At 43.7% G+C, this 17111-nt stretch overlaps 1 protein-coding gene across 1 annotated transcript; it reads left to right on the top strand.

Annotated features, from left to right (window-relative positions):
• Positions 1 to 1123: 1123 nt before the first annotated feature.
• gda (guanine deaminase) lies at positions 1124 to 13743 on the top strand (the record flags this gene model as incomplete). The annotated part of the gene is made up of 12 exons (XM_080003496.1): positions 1124 to 1295; positions 1402 to 1489; positions 9046 to 9151; positions 10691 to 10718; positions 11020 to 11127; positions 11552 to 11659; positions 11822 to 11919; positions 12495 to 12562; positions 12943 to 13089; positions 13205 to 13323; positions 13498 to 13525; positions 13670 to 13743. The coding sequence occupies exons 1-12, from the start codon at positions 1134 to 1136 to the stop codon at positions 13741 to 13743; spliced, it is 1134 nt and encodes a 377-aa protein (XP_079859622.1). The 5' UTR covers positions 1124 to 1133.
• Between the last annotated feature and the right edge of the window lie 3368 nt (positions 13744 to 17111).

Raw genomic sequence — 17111 nt, forward strand, 5'->3', positions numbered from 1 at the left:
CAGCCCCATACGCAGCAAGCTGTGATGCACTGTGTGTTCTGACACCGTTCTGTTATATCCAGCATGAACTTTTTCAGCAGTTTGTGCTACAGTAGCTCTTCAGACAGGTTGGACTTCACTCCCCACACGCCTATGACCTTGTCACCGGTTCACCAGTTGTCCTTTCTTGGATCACTTTTGGTAGGTACTAACCACTGCATACCGGGAACACCCCACAAGACCTGCCATTTTGGAGATGCCCTGACCCAGTCGTCTAGTCATCACAATTTGGTCCTTGTCAATGTCGCTCAGATCCTTACGCTTGACCATTTTTTCTGCTTCCAACACATCCATTTCAACAACTGATTGTTCACTTGCTGCCTTATATATCCCACCCCATAACAGGCGCCATTGGAACAAGATGATCAATGATATTCACTTCACCTGTCGGTGGTTTTAATGAGAAGAAGATTCTTTATTTATCACACACTGCAACACATGCAATCATGTGGCGACCAACACACACACACACACACACACACATGCTTTCAAATGGTGGCCGGTGAAATTAATTCCCTGCTTTAACTCATCCTAGCTTGTCCTTCCTCCGGTGGGCAGCCAGGAGCAGTGGGCAGCATACAGCGCCGCACCCAGGGACCAATTACAAGTGTCCATTGCTGGTCAGACAACGATGTTCTACACGTTTTAGGTGGGGGTCCTTACTGATGTTACAAGAAGGAAACCCCATGTGAGCACGGGGAGAACATGCAAACTCCACACAGAAAGGTCCCTAATTGGGAAATAACCCAACGGAGCGCAGTTGCCAAAGGCGCCCCAGGCGGGAATCAACCCCAGGACCTTCTTGCTGTGAGGCAGCAGTGCCATGCATAATGGGAAATTCATAATAATTCTACCAAAGTGAAATTGAAAGCATTAGTACTGTAAGCACCAAAACTGGATTTGCTAGATGTCAGCAATGATGTTGTCAACAACATTGCTGACATTTCTGACATCTAGCAAATTCAATTTGTTGGGACAATGATGTTGTCAACAACATCATTGTTACAAAACAAAAGTCATCACTGTATTTCCCAATGCATCATACTAATAAACAGATGTGTCAAAATATATTGTGTAATTGCAGTGAGTTCTTCATGCCTGGAATGGTGGATACCCACATCCACGCCTCCCAGTACAGCTACGCCGGCACGGCTCTGGACCTGCCACTGCTCCAGTGGCTCGACACCTACACCTTCCCAGTGGAGTCCCACTTCCAGGACCTGGAGTTCGCCCACAAGGTCTACTCACAAGTTGTGGTGAGACGTACAGCATAATTACTGTGTTGTATTTTGTGTTAGTACATAACACAAAAAGAGGATGGAATGCAGCCCTTATGGCGTTATTCTACGTGTTATATTTCAGAAAAGAACATTAAGAAATGGCACGACTACCGCCTGCTACTTTGCCACCATCCACACCGATGCCTCTCTCCTGCTGGGACAGATTGCAAGTAAGTAAGACGAGCATACAATTGAATTAAGACTTAATTCAAATCTATATTTCCACCATACTGTGCCATGCCAATTGCACACAGAAGGATTTGACTCCATAATCACATTCCGTACATATGTTCATATACTGTATGTACAGTGGGGCAAAAAAGTATTTAGTCAGCCACCAATTGTGCAAGTTCTCCCACTTAAAAAGATGAGAGAGGCCTGTAATTTTCATCATAGGTACACTTCGACTATGAGAGACAGAATGGGGGGAAAGAATCCAGGAAATCACATTGTATGATTTTTTATGAATTAATTGGTGAATTCCTCGGTAAAATAAGTATTTGGTCACCTACAAACAAGCAAGATTTCTGGCTTTCACAGACCTGTAACTTTTTCTTTAAGAGGCTCCTCTGTCCTCCACTCGTTACCTGTATTAATGGCACCTGTTTGAACTCGTTATCAGTATAAAAGACACCTGTCCACAACCTCAAACAGTCACACTCCAAACTCCACTATGGCCAAGACCAAAGAGCTGTCAAAGGACACCAGAAACAAAATTGTAGACCTGCTCCAGGCTGGGTAGACTGAATCTGCAATAGGTAAGCAGCTTGTTGTGAAGAAATCAACTGTGAGAGCAATTATTAGAAAATGGAAGACATACAAGACCACTGATAATCTCCCTCGCTCGGGGCTCCACGCAAGATCTCACCCCGTGGGGTCAAAATGATCACAAGAACGGTGAGCAAACATCCCAGAACCACACAGGGGGACCTAGTGAATGACCTGCAGAGAGCTGAGACCAAAGTAACAAAGGCTACCATCAGTAACACACTACGCCGCCAGGGACTCAAATCCTGCAGTGCCAGACGTGTCCCCCTGCTTAAGCCAGTACATGTCCAGGCCCGTCTGAAGTTTGCTAGAGAGCATTTGGATGATCCAGAAGAGGATTGGGAGAATGTCATATGGTCAGATGAAACCAAAATAGAACTTTTTGGTAAAAACTCAACTTGTCGTGTTTGGAGGAGAAAGAAAGCTGAGTTGCATCCAAAGAACACCATACCTACTGTGAAGCATGGGGGTGGAAACATCATGCTTTGGGGCTGTTTTTCTGCAAAGGGACCAGGACGACTGATCCGTGTAAAGGAAAGAATGAATGGGGCCATGTATCGTGAGATTTCGAGTGAAAACCTCCTTCCATCAGCAAGAGCATTGAAGATGAAACATGGCTGGGTCTTTCAGCATGACAATGATCCCAAACACACCGCCCGGGCAAGGAAGGAGTGGTTTTATAAGAAGCATTTCAAGGTCCTGGAGTGGCCTAGCCAGTCTCCAGATCTCAACCCCATAGAAAATCTTTGGAGGGAGTTGAAAGTCCGTGTTGCCCAGCGACAGCCCCAAAACATCACTGCTCTAGAGGAGATCTGCATGGAGGAATGGGCCAAAATACCAACAACAGTGTGTGAAAACCTTGTGAAGACTTACAGAAAACGTTTGACCTCTGTCATTGCAAACAAAGGGTATATAACAAAGTATTGAGATGAACTTTTGTTATTGACCAAATACTTATTTTCCACCATCATTTGCAAATAAATTCTTTAAAAATCAGACAATGGGATTTTCTGGATTTTTTTTCCTCATTTTGTCTCTCATAGTTGAGGTGTACCTATGATGAAAATAACAGGCCTCTCTCATCTTTTTAAGTGGGAGAACTTGCACAATTGGCGGCTGACTAAATACTTTTTTGCCCCACTGTATGTATATATGTCCAGGGAAACAGGCAGATGTTTGGACGGAAGGTACAGGAATCAGGTTGTAGTACAGGAAAGCTGCAGAACAAAGGGAAGTGGACTGGTATGTATTCTGAGGGACTAAGGAGGGAATGAGATTCAGGCAGGGGAAACCAGGTGAAGGGAAAGGAGTGACAGCCAAGCAAAAGAGGAGGGGGAAGATCTGAAATTACATGGAGGTTACTGACATGGCGTGAGGAGATGACCAAATGAAAGGAGATCGGGAAGGATTCATGACAGGGAGGAAACGTTTTATTCGTGTGAGTGTGAGAGAATGAGGAGAAGGTAGTCCACGAGCATATTTTTCTGCATTTACTAACCCTAACCCTGATATAGGGGAGGATTTTTATTTTTTTTTTCTTAGTGGAGTGATCGTCCATCTTTTTCAGAGTCATGGACAGACCACGGGGACATTCAAACGTTCCAAATTGAAGAACATATGAATGCACCAGTGTTCCTGATTCACTGCAGGTTTCGCCCCCGCACTATGGTGTACTGTTACCTAATAGTCTTTGACTAAAAGGTACAAGATCAATAAACATCAACTTGGACTTTTTTTTTTTTATTACCTCCACAATATATTTTCCATAACATCCCAAGTAAAACGGGTGGGAAACATTTGTCCAACTCGCAAAAAAAAAAAAAAAAAAGGGGTTAATTTGTGATTCCTAGAAGAACAAATGTTAAAAATGACCCTGTCTATTGCATAGGTCTGCAGTTTCAACTCAACCCTCTGCGACCACTATCAATATAAAAACATTCTTGTCGCAGTTTCGCCTGCCACGCTGAGTGGCGTTTTCAGGGCCCTCTGACACAGACGATTGGGTTGAAAACACAAGTTTATTTTAGAGAGTGGGCTGGATGGAACGGGCCCTTGAGTACATGGACTTGTGTCATGACAAGCGCTCCTCTCCTGAGTGTGTGTGGGGATGTTACAGAAATGAAAGGTGAGGAGACCCCTCTTGGAACCCTGAAGGCATAGACACCGGGGGCGTTTACAGATTGTGTTATTTTTCAGTTGACGTGGGTGCAGTTTATCGTGCAGTCCCAGACGTGTGGTCATGTGTATTTCATTGGTTGTGGGGTCGCAGATTTGAGGACCCCATTATCTATTAGCGGTTGAGCATAATGCCACAGTATAGGGAGTGCTATTAATGATGTTATGATTAGTATGAATGCTAGGGTCCCTCTGACCCTACGGAGTCGTTTTAAATGGGTTAAATGGGTTCAATGTGCTTTGCCAGCTCAAGGTTTCTGCTGGGTGCAATCACTGGGTGTGAGTACTTAGCCTTTCTTCCTCGGTGGATGCAGCGCTAATTGCGCTGGTGTCGTTTTGTCCACAGGTTGGCAGAGAGGTCGGTAAGCGAGGGAGACGGTTCTGGTGGTTCAGTTGGTTCCGTTGGGGTCAGCCGTGGTTATATATGGGTTTTAGTTAATAATCAGCACTATTGTCTCTGCTAAATGTGTGTAGCTTGGAGTGGGTGGAACTCAGTGTTATAATCTTGCTGTGTGGTGGCTAAGCTGTGGATCCTGGGTTAGTCACACACACATATTCACATGTCATCAGCAAAGCGCATGCAGAAGGAATCTCTTCCGGAAACTTCTTTCAGTATGCTCCAACCCTCGAGCCCGTCACTTCCTCCTTATCCGTTCGTGACTTTTCAATTTCTCATCCACTTTTCCATCACGTTCTATTTCCCTCACAATACAACAATATTTCCCTCGTCTTTGTCCCAACAGCACTCAAACAACATTCATTTCAGCAATAATGCTTTAACACAAAATACAGTGCACACGAGGAGGAAACACACATTCTACAACTACCAAAGTCTTACCACATCCCAGACAGTCAACGCGAATACAGATTTTCAAAATGGCTCTGCACACCTTAGTTCCTATGGGCCCTGTTGACTGGCCGAGTCATGGGTCAGTCAGACCATGCAACAAACCTCCATACTCTCACAGATTCTGTTTACACACAAAACACAACAGTAATTCATACAACACTTAACACACAGATTCTATTCTCTGCACAGGAATGTTACCACTGTATCTGCATTTTTACTGTATGTTTGGCTGGTACTGAAAAGGTTTTTGGTTCTATGACAATTCCGCTGCTGGGAGATTGTTGATAAAAACAAACTGTGAATGGTGCCAGTGAGCAGATAACAGTTGGCTCTGCACTCTTGGTTGGAAGGAGAAATAAAGAGAGAGAATCTTTATTAGTCACGCGACACACCACACTACAACACATACACACACATGCTTTGGATGGTGGCCGGTGGTGGTCTCTGCATTTGACCCATCCTGGCTTGTCATTCCTCCGTGGGGGCAGCCAGAAGCAGTGGGCAGCATTCGCCGACTCGCCCGGGGACCTGGTTCCATATGTCTATCGCTGGTCAGACGATGATGTGTGCATGGTTCTTTTTGGTGGGGGTCCTTACTGATGTTAGGTGGAGGAAACCCCATAACCCGCCAGAGCGCGGTGCCAACAGCGCCCCAGGCGCGAATCAAACCCAGGACCTTCTTGCTGTGAGGAAGCAGTGCAATGCACATGGCCTGTACTCACTATATTCTAAGAATTGTATCACTATAGCTAGAGCACTATGATATCATCTTGTGTTCCTCTGACCTTGCCACATGCCACAAAAACTCACTTATTTGACTCTTTTGGCACGACAAGGGCATAGTTAAAAGACCACTGACTGTGGACCTGAGCGTTCTTGCTGGTTCATGTATAATTAACATTTATTTTATATACTGAGGTGCACGGCCATTTATAGCTTTATTTACAAGTAGCAGAATTTAAAAATCAATCCTGGTTTTAACAGGGAGCCAATGTAGAGATCTAAGAACAGGTGTGATGTGTTCAATGTTTTATTTTCTGTGACGTCAGTGGGGGCGAGTAGTGTGGCTTGATTGAGTGGGGAACAGCATTGGATTTTTTATGTTTGGCATGTCAAGCAGACGCACATGATAACGCAAAAATCTTTGTGGTGTCATTTGTGTTGGTTTACCAGTTTGTAGGATCAGTTCTAATTTAGAAGAGAAATATGCCATTCGTCCATGAACTGATCCGCTGATCCATAAACTGAGTAAACGGGTCTATAGTCAGGGAAACCGAGTGTGGGTGCGACGGTAAGGGAATGTTTCAGATCAGTGAAGGCCACCCGTGTGTGTGTGTGTGTGTGTGTGTGTGTGTGTGTGTGTGTGTGTGTGTGTGTGTGGGTGTGTGTGTGTGTGTGTGTGTGTGTGTGTGTCTGTGTGTGTCTGTGTGTGTGTGTGAACATGCACCTAATCAGGTTGTGCAGAGCCATGGCTTGGGTCGTTCCCTGGGGTCCCCTCCTCCCGGCGTCAATTCTGATGATGTCCAGATTCCCCTATTTGACCCCAGTTGCATGCGGTTGTCTCTTTGGCGCTGTGGGACAGGCGCGGGCCCAGTGTCCTTCCTCGCCGCAGCGATAGCAGGTGCTGCTGCCTAGGTTGTGACCTCCTCGGCCTCGGGTGAGTGCGACGGCTTCCACGGAATCCCCCGCCTCGTTGGGTCTGGCCTGAGGTGTTTTGCTGAGGCTGTGTTGGCCCTTGCTGACCTTGAGTGATGGCCGGAGCGAGCATGGTCGTCTGGGTCTGGGCCTCACATTGTTTCTTTTGATCTTGTTTGCGGTCTTTGTCCCTCAGGTGTGTCTCATAGGCGTGTTCAGTGTGGAGGATGGTGTCGCCGCGCGAGGGTCGCCGTCTTCCAGGTGACAAACGAGCGTTTCAACATGTCCCCAAGTGGGTGCATGAGTCCGTGTATGAACGCGGACCGTAGATGAGTCTCATATGGTGTCAGAGGAGGTTCTTTTTTTGCCGTCTTTAGGCGGGTGGGGTGGAGGTGGAGGTAGCCATATCTGTCGTCGTCGCTCTTGAGGTCGATCTCTCTGTTTATGACGTTAGGCTCGTTGTGGTGGATGGGGTGGCTTGAGTAGCCACACCTGATGGATTTGGAGGTTGACGCCATACGGGAGGATGGGAGTCCAGGATCAGATCCAGTATTTTCACCGGTTACAGGGATACAAAGAAGTATATTGATTAGCAGTATACGGTGATGGTGCTGATGCTTTCTGCTTTCTTTGTCCCTTTTCCTGGCCCTGTCTCTCTCCCTGATTCCCGTCTCTGTGTCCCTTTTCCCCTCCCCTATTAGCTTTCTCTACCCACTCTCCAAAAGCCCACCAATCGGCCTTGTACTTCCTCTTTTTCTTTTCTCTGTCTTGTAATCTAACTATCAGTTGCTGTCGCTGATTTAGACTAAAGCTTCCTCCTGAGGGAAAACCTAAGTGTTCCCATTCGACCAAACTTCTCACTGTTCTGTCATCTTGTCCCTTCATACATTTGTAACATTCCTTCGATTCCCTTACTTGTACTGTTACTTGTTCTGTAGCGTTTTACTATTACTGGTACCCATGGTGTTATTAGGCTACTTTAAATTATAAAATGTTATAAAAATGTATTTATTTATTGATTTATTTCTTTATTAATTTATTTAATGATTGCCTTATAACCTAGGGATTTCCTTTGTGTCAGTTGGTGTTTTCTCCCTTTTTTATCTATTTCATGTACCTATTTACCGTCTCAATTGATAAATCACATTCTATTCACATACTTAACAGTCTCAATAGAACTGTGGAAACCACATTTCATTTCACGTACTTTACGGTCTTAATAGAAGTAAACATAGTCGTCACTATATTTCCAGGTTTCTTCTAAAACTTGGTTAAAATGAGAATAAAACACTTCACTTTAGGAAAATCCATTGGTATTTGGATCATAAAATAAATCCTGATTTTAGATCTAATTTTAGAATAAGAAACCTTCTTTCAAACACTCAACATCTATCTTACCCCGCTATCAGGAACCTAGATCGAGGCGGCACCCCAGAGTCCCACCGAAGAACGGTCCTCCAAACGAGGATTTTAGCCTATGCTGGCTCCGTCGTCAGTGTTCCTCCCGGACGCAGCTCCTAGATCCTGTTCCATGACGCCAAATTGTTACATAAATTAATGGGTCGCTTTAATCCGCAGTTTGTCAATCGGTGGTCTTAAATAAAGTGGCAGACAGACATTGGTTTTACTTGTACAAGGGTCGGATCAGAGATGTGCTAAGGCGCAGCTCTCTGAGTCGAACAGTTTATTTTCAGGGAGTCAGAGAATATATGGTCAGTTCAATGTCACAGATACAAAGAATATACTGTCAGCTTGACCTCACAGGTGCAGAAAATAATTGGTCAGGCAGATGATAAGGCAAGCTTTGGGGACGGGGCAAGCTTTTTGGCAGGAACCCAAGGGAGGACACAATCTAAAAGGTTTGTGAAATAATTAACCCTGTGTGCTGAAATAAAAGTGTGTGACTGAAGGCTACACAAAGTTGAGTTCTTCATTATGTGTGTGCATATGTGCTTATGTGATTACATGGATTTAGATATATTGTTGCAGGGGTTTTACCTGTTACTCGTTAGACCAATCAACGAGCAACAGGTATACAGCCACTCTGATCCTGGGCCCAATTACCTCGACCCAGGACAGGCGTGGCTGCTCAAATTCTGGTCCACCATTCTGAGGACCATGAAACACGCCCCACCGCCCCTCGTTTCCCAAATTTGCGTAGTATCACATGTCGGGACCTTCTGCCTTCAATCCATAGTCCATCGTCTGTATTATCTCTGCAAAGGTTTAAGGTTTGTGAAAAGGCATTAATCATTTACTTGTCCTTCTCTTACTAATAGTTTTTTGTCCTTGTCCCAGACGAGCTAGGGCAGCGTGCTTTGGTGGGGAAGGTGTGTATGGACATAAACACGGCGGTGAAGGACTACAAAGAGACGGTCCAGGAGTCCCAGGATGAAACCTGTCGGTCGGTCAAGTCACGTTTATATATCCACTGTGTTTTAAAACAAGATCTGTAAACATACATCAATGTAGACCATACTATAATAATAAATATAGCTGAAGGCAGCAATACACTCCATTTAGTCGTGTTTGATACGTAATACTTATAATACTCTATGTATTTGGTATACTGTGGAGGGCTCTGTGTGGGGACAGAGTACACACAGTGTAGGTTTATCCCAGTAAACATTATTAAAACACAAATTAATATAATTTAACATTTATTTGGATCAGCAGTTAGTAAAAGAAAAAAAACGCTTTTCTGAAGGAAGGTACCGGAAGTAGCCGAGCTAAGGGACCAAAAGTGTTTGGGCCCTGAAACGCCAATCGCAGCGTGGCAGAATACACACACTCTGTGACATAATATATCAGCTTCAGAGAGGACGGCTATTATTATTAATATTATTCTCCTGGCCATTATCACATGTCTCACATGTAAAAATGTCCGGTGCTCAAACCGTCAAACCCACGGACACAAATTAATACGATTTGTATTCGGGGCAGTCTACAGACGCCGTGGTCAAATTTTGATCTAAATCAGACTATATTTGTAGGAGTAGTTAGTAATAAACTGTTTTTTTCGGAGATGACGTACGGGAAATAGACGAGCAAAGGTACAGGGGCGGTGGAGTGGGGCACTTTGTGACATCATCATCATCATCCAGGATGATATTGTGCAGGGTGTGGCTCTGGGGGGCATTTCACATGGGACACGGTGCGCGCTGCCCTGGAATCTGGACTCCATTGGTGTGTGTTGGTTGCTCCACATAGGATCTGTGCGGGGTCGAGACAAGAGACAGCAGAAAGTGATGCTGCATTCCATGGGAACCCGGCAAAGTGTAATTTGTGTCGGTATGAAGTTATGCTGCATTTCATGGGAACTCAGAAAACTAATTTGTGTCGGTAGTTCCAATGTCTTTTATCGTGGCGCTTTTCCACCGCATGGTACTGGCTCAACTCCGGCAGAAGAAAGATTAGCTGCGACTAAACTGGACCCTGTGTATTGCTGCCTGCAACTATATTTATTATTATTATTATTATTATTATTATTATTATTATTATTATTATTATTATTATTATTAATAATAATAATAATAAAAAATATAATAATAATAATAATAATAATAATAATAAAAATTATAATAATAATAATAATAATAATAATTGTAATCACAAAAGTAACCATATGTTATTATTTATTATGTGTTACTGTTATAATTTGTGTTGTTATTATTAGTATTTTTATTATTGATAAGGCATTACTATGTGCGATCTGATATATTCATATTAATAACTCACTGACAAGCCTTTGGAATGGTCAACAACTGATGTCCTTTGCTATGTAAACATTTGTTTGGTGATCGCCTTAGCCAGTGGTTAATTATCTAATGGTTATGTTGTGGTACAAGGTCAGGTCAAGATGGAATTACTGTTTGTGAGGTTGTGTGTGTGTGGTGGAGCGGGTTGGATGTTGGGTTATAACCATCGTCTGTTTCCTTCCTAGGTTCGTAGGGGAGCTTTTAAAGAAGAAGGTAAGATAAAGTATCTCTATTAAGTTGGTGTAACGTTTTAACTTTTCGTGTCTTCATGTTGGAAGAAAAAAAATTCTGAATAGTGTTGGAAAAAAAAAAAAGACCAATATTCGCAAGACGTCAAAAAGGTCAAGGCAGGGCTGCGGTGTCGCAACTGTTTTTTCCTTGTGGAGCCGACCTCATAACTTTGCCTGCCTGTTTCACGAAATGTGGCTGAAGCGTCGACCTTTCATCATTAAAATTGGAAGGATTGAAATACCTCGTTGACAGTGTGTTGATGAACCTGTGAACGTGTCGGCAGTATCCCCGGGTGAAGCCAGTGGTGACCCCGCGCTTCGCCGTGTCCTGCTCTGGTGCCCTGCTGGGAAAGCTCGGGGAGGTCGCTAAGAACAACAACCTGCACATTCAGGTGAGCTCAGAGAAGCCCCCGGTTGCTTGGCAACCCTGTCAGGTGACGGCTCCCCCCGCCCCCCTTCCCAAGGGTCTGTAGGTGTTTTGTTTCCAGAAAGCTTTCGTTGATTATCCAGTAAAACAGGGTGATTAAACTGGCTGTTCTGGGGCCAAATGTGGCCCTTTGAAAAAGATCAACTGTGAATATATTAAAGAAAAACCAACTGGAATAAATGTCCTCCAATGAAAAGAGAAAAGAGAAATATATTTTTTGGTGTTTGTGCATTATCTTTTTCATTGCTTTACACTTTTTAAATCCCGCCGAAAAGTCTGAACAAATATCCCCCCAGAGACATGTTTTTGCTGATTTTCTGCCCAGACTCAGGTGACGTTCCTCAAATCTATGGCTGAATCCATTTTTATTCGCATGTGTTTATATTCAGAGCCACATCAGCGAGACCACGGAGGAGGTGGCGCTGGTCAAGCAGATGTTTCCCGACTCTGAGTCCTACACTGACGTCTACCGCAAACACAACCTGCTCACTGACAAGGTTGTGGGACATTACACACACATGGACACACACACACGCACGCACGCACACACAAACACACACACACACACACACACAGACACACACACACAGACACACATACACACACACGCACGCACACTCCCTCTTTTCGTCATGGTTGCTGATATGGATGTTCCACAGACAGTGATGGCTCACGGCTGCCACCTCAGCGACGATGAGCTGATCCTGTTCAGGGAGACGGGCGCTTCCCTGTCCCACTGTCCAAACTCTAACCTTTCGTAAGTCATTTATTTTGGGTTTCCTACTCTTTTCCTTATCTCTTGAACAAACACCTGGAGTTCACTGCGTTCGGCCCAGTCTCGTCTCCAAAGCTCGTCTCTGTCCACACACCACGTGCGCAAATATTAAGATTGCGGCAAAACTCCCGCGACCCTGTCGAGTCGATAGTCATGCGGATTTAAGTGAAGATCTGCAAATATAGAATCTGCAAATATATTGGGAATCACCCCGTATAATGGGGAATCAGAATATTTTAATTTGATCCGGTATTGAGGGAAAAGCTAGAGCAGATGCAGTCACAGTCGCCGAAGAACGTGGTCCCATTGTACAGGTTGTCATTCCCAATCAGAATCCCAATCATTCCCAATTGACTCCTAATCATCAAAATTAGGGCTAAAAGGTTTAAAAAAAGCTTAAAAACAAATAAATAGATAAAACCTGTAATTTTTCCTTTAAGCTTTACACCACTTAATAACACCATGCATACGCTGCTCTACATAATGAATGTGAAAAACAATGTGAAACTAACATCCCTCTCTTTCTCTCTTTCCTTTTCTGCCACCCCCTCGCCCAGGTTATGCAGTGGAATGTTGGACGTCCGTAAAGTTCTCAGTTACAACGTCAAGCTGGGGCTGGGGACAGGTGGGAACATTTCAAGCAAATCACTGAGTTCTATATCCACAGCGGTGTAGAAAAACATGACTTTTGAGTTCAAGTTTCAAAGGCCACCTCCAGTGTTTTTGTCTGGGGCTCCTTGTTGCAACACATCGCTTTCGCCGCCGTTATATTTTTTTCCATTACTGCATCTCCAAATCCCTCATAAGTAGGTTGTCCTAAGCTTTTCAATCGCACGTACATATAGTTTTTATGAAAATGTCCATAGTTCCTGTATCATGACATTACCTACAGTTGTTTGAGCAAATATCTTCTCAATTTCGAGAAGACATATTTCGATTTACCGTGTGTGTGACTTTGACCCCCCCCCCCCCCCCTCCGGTTCCTGCCTCATGCTGCGGGTTCAGACGTGGCCGGCGGATATTCAAGCTCCATGCTGGACGCCTTGAGGAGAACCCTGGACACGTCCAAGGCCTTGACCATCCAGGACCCGGGCTACCACACGCTCACTTTCGAGGAGGTCTTCAGGCTGGCCACACTGGGCGGCAGCCAAGGTGTGGAGTCGATGCAAAGTCAATCTCGGGCTTCTGAGCTTTTTTTTTTAGTTTGTTTTTTTTTAGTTTTTTTCGGTGCGATCAGAGCTTCTTATGAGTGCTCTCTGCTCTGCAGCGCTGTCTCTGGACGCCCAGACGGGGAACTTCGAAGTGGGCAAAGACTTTGACGCCCTGAGAGTGAACGTCGCCGTGCAGGATGGACCCATCGACCTGATCCACATCGAGAAGCCGATGGTACGGTCCGAAACATCCTCCGTGTACACACACACACACACACACACACACACACACACACACACACACACACACAAGTGGACAAAAACAACACACGCCCACATAACACCTCCAAGTCAGCTGCTCTTGAATGCCTGCTCACCCCGTGCGACTCACTCAACGCTTTCTCTTCAGGTGATTTTGGAGAAGTTCTTGAATTTGGGTGAGTGGATTTGTCACTCTCTGTTCCTGCTGGGTTTTTTTGTGTGATATCACATGTCCATTTATATTCGATTTTTTGACGTTGACGTTTTATATTCGTTTTTTTGACGATTTTTTGACGTTCTGATTTCCTCCTCCGTGACAGGCGATGACCGTAACATAGTGGAGGTGTACGTGGCCGGCAGGAAGGTGGTCCCTTTCACAGAGTCTGCAGAGTGACACAGTGACTGCACAGATACAGCCGTCTATGAGCAGCAGGATATTTTGTTAGCAGGTTTTATAGTCAATATATTATTATTATTGCTGTTTTTGTTATTAGGGGTCCAGCCCACATGTTATTGTTCGATTATTTTCCTTTCCTTTTTTCGGACTAAAACTGTCTGGAACAGAACAACGGCAGCAGCTACAAACACGGTCGCAAACATCCCGTGGTTCAAGTTTCAACCAAATCGATCCACATACGGAGCATGAATGAGTGGGAAAAACCGACGAAATCTGACTTAAAGAAGCCCTGTAGTCGTGTGTCACCGACACGCCCGACGTTTGAAAACGAATGGTGCAAGATGGGATTTACAGTAAGACGCTTTGTGACATCATCGTACTCTTTACTATAAATGTGAACATTATGGCTCGGAATGTAGCACTCCTTCCAACCCGAGCCCGGTGCAGCCTCGTCCCCGCAAAAGGAGAGCAATTAAAGAAAGAATCCGTGGTAGGAGAGAGTCCCTCTGTCCGCTCCAACCGTCCCCGCATCTAATCACAGAGCGCGGATTCGGGAACCTTGGAAACCTGTAATATGTACCCAACATGACTTAACTGGACCCTGTGTGTTGTTATTATTATTATCGTTATTATTATAATTATTACTATAATAATAACAATAATAAGATAAAATAAGATGAAAAAATTATTTATCCCCATGGGGAAATTCTGGATTATTATATTATTATTGTTATTATAGTGGCTGTTGTTGTTGTTGTTGTTGTTGTTGTTTATTTTAGGGCATTTCCACTTTGGACCTCTGTGGACAATCGTCTTGTTTTTCGGAATACGTGACAGTGCTGCGTCGCTAAGCACTGTACAACAGAAACAGAGGATGAAGTTTAAGAAGCACTGACATGGAATGTGACCGATCCAATCCACAAGGGTTCGATGATGCCATTTTTTACGCTCGAACAGCTATAAAAATGCATGTGGGCTTCGGCCGTCGATTTTTACACTTCACACTGGATTTAGAACTTCGGAATGATTGTCAGTGCGTGTGAAATCAGTCAACGCCGCGTGCGTGTGAAATCAGTCAACGCCACAAAGCACATGATGCTTATTAATTCCATAAGAGGCAGTCACACGTATTAGATGGCAGTGTCTGGTTTAACTTCTTATTCATCATAGGGGTAAAAAAAAACAATATTTCATTTGGTTATATTTGGAAATGTGTTCGATCGTGCAATGTAAATAGGTTATTCTAACTTCAGAAGATTTGATAAGGTTCCATCCGCGTGTGTGTGTGTGTGTGTGTGTGTGTGTGTGTGTGTGTGTGTGTGCATGCTTGTGTGTGTGTGTGTCATGTGCTCATAAAGTGCATCTAGCCAGTAAAAGTACAATAGTCTAAAGTGCTTCGGAACTCGTTCTGTAGGGCTACAAGTGATAGTCAAAAGGGTTATATAAATTATGATTTCCTTTATTCTACCAAAATAAAGTCTTATTATCTTTGTTACTACTCTTCATTGAATATTTACACGATTACTGGGATGGTTTACAACCATCTTGGGGAAAAAAATGGTTTCCAATGTTTAGATGCACAAGATTATTTCATTATTATTTGTTACAAGTTACATTTTTGTCCAAATCCACATCATTTGTTTTGATATCTTAATTCTACTCTGGTTAAACATAGTGGAAAGAATCTTCCCCCCAAGAAATGATGTTTCTGCTTTTAGAAAAATGTTATTTTTGTTAAATAATCAGTCAATGTAGAAATGTTAAATTCAGAATGCTGAATTTGTGTCCCACAGCGTGTATATTTTCACATCATGGGGATGGATACACATGTTAAAAAGGGAAAAAAGAATATCAAGCCATATTCTAACAAAGATTGTATTTTACACGTATGTCTGAAACATTTCATTTTGCATTGGTCAACCATGTCTTCTGCTGTTTTTCCATCTGCTGCAATGTTCTTAAATCTTTGTCTTGTACGTCTAGGTAAATGGATGGTTGAAATAAACAAAAAATGTGTTCAACTTGTATGTCTTCATCTTTGCATAATTCCATTTTTACACTGGTCATTCGTCTGCCCACTCACAATTCCAGGCCTGACTGAAGCACTGACAGCTGTTTTTTTTTTTTGTCTGTTTATTTGTTTGTTTGTTTTTTTGTTTTTGTTTTTCTATTCTTTATGTGTGTGACAGCTACAAGAGGAAAATGTCTGAAGAAAGTGGAATCACTCATGTTCTTTGACACGATCCTCTTTCACTACCTCTAGAGGGCGCCAGCCCTCATTTATGACTGATGACGTCACCAGCCGAATTACTACTATGTAATGTAGTACTACCAGTGCTACTATGCCTAAAGTTGGTTTTCCTTTGAAACAAGCATTTTATTCCTTTTCAGGAATATTACAAATACATCATCAGATCATATAGTCTTGGTTTGCGGATTCTGACAACTGTATACGTTGCGTTATGACGAGCCCGTCGCAAGTGCAACGTTCGCAATGTTTCAAACCGAACACGAGTGCTCCTGAACGCACCCTTCCGTCGCGGTGCAGAGGTTTCAAAGTGAACGCCAGCGCCCTTGAACGCACTCCCCGCGGAGGTGCGTTCAAGAGCGTCCCACACCGGAGTCGAGCGTTACACACACGCAGCCCAAATCCAGGAAACGGGTCTCGCTGGTGTGAGGAGCTGTTCAACACACACTTCACTTCACTTCACTTCATTTTCACTTCGCTTCACTTCCTTACCCAAGTTGCCTCTTGTCGTAACTCCCAAATCGTCCCGAATTGGCTTGACAGGTAGGAATGATTTAAAATCAGATCAGCTACAAATTATGAACGCAACAAATACCATCATTATAATCATTATAATATGCAGCGCGTGTGTGTGTCTGTGTCTATTAGTTCACACAGTTATTAAATACTTAAATATACGTATATAAACAGGGAATCCACACGTTGATGGTTATTTTCATTGAGCATAAAAATGCACCACGGTAGGAAATCAACAGATTAGTCAGTCTGTGCATGATGACAGATTAATTCGTTATTTATAAGTCCATTTGCTGCAATTTAAACGCAGGTTAACTCACTTATTTGGTTACTGACTATTATTAACATTAGAAAAGCGCCGCGTGTGTGTGTGTCACTACTTGAGGTGTTTTTCAACATCCATAAATTAAAAAAAAAAACAAATATCAAATAGTCAGCCTTCTAACTACACCCCCATCTCCTCCAGCTTGGACCTGACCGCCTCCACCCATCCATCCGTTTATCCTTCCGCCCATCCATCCTTCCATCGTCCATCCACCCATCCACCCAGCGATGCCCTTGTTCCGGGCCTACGGGAAGCCCGGAGCAGGGCTTGCAGCCA

This window comes from Zeus faber, assembly GCF_960531495.2.
Source record: "Zeus faber genome assembly, chromosome: 7".
Lineage (NCBI taxonomy): Eukaryota > Metazoa > Chordata > Actinopteri > Zeiformes > Zeidae > Zeus > Zeus faber.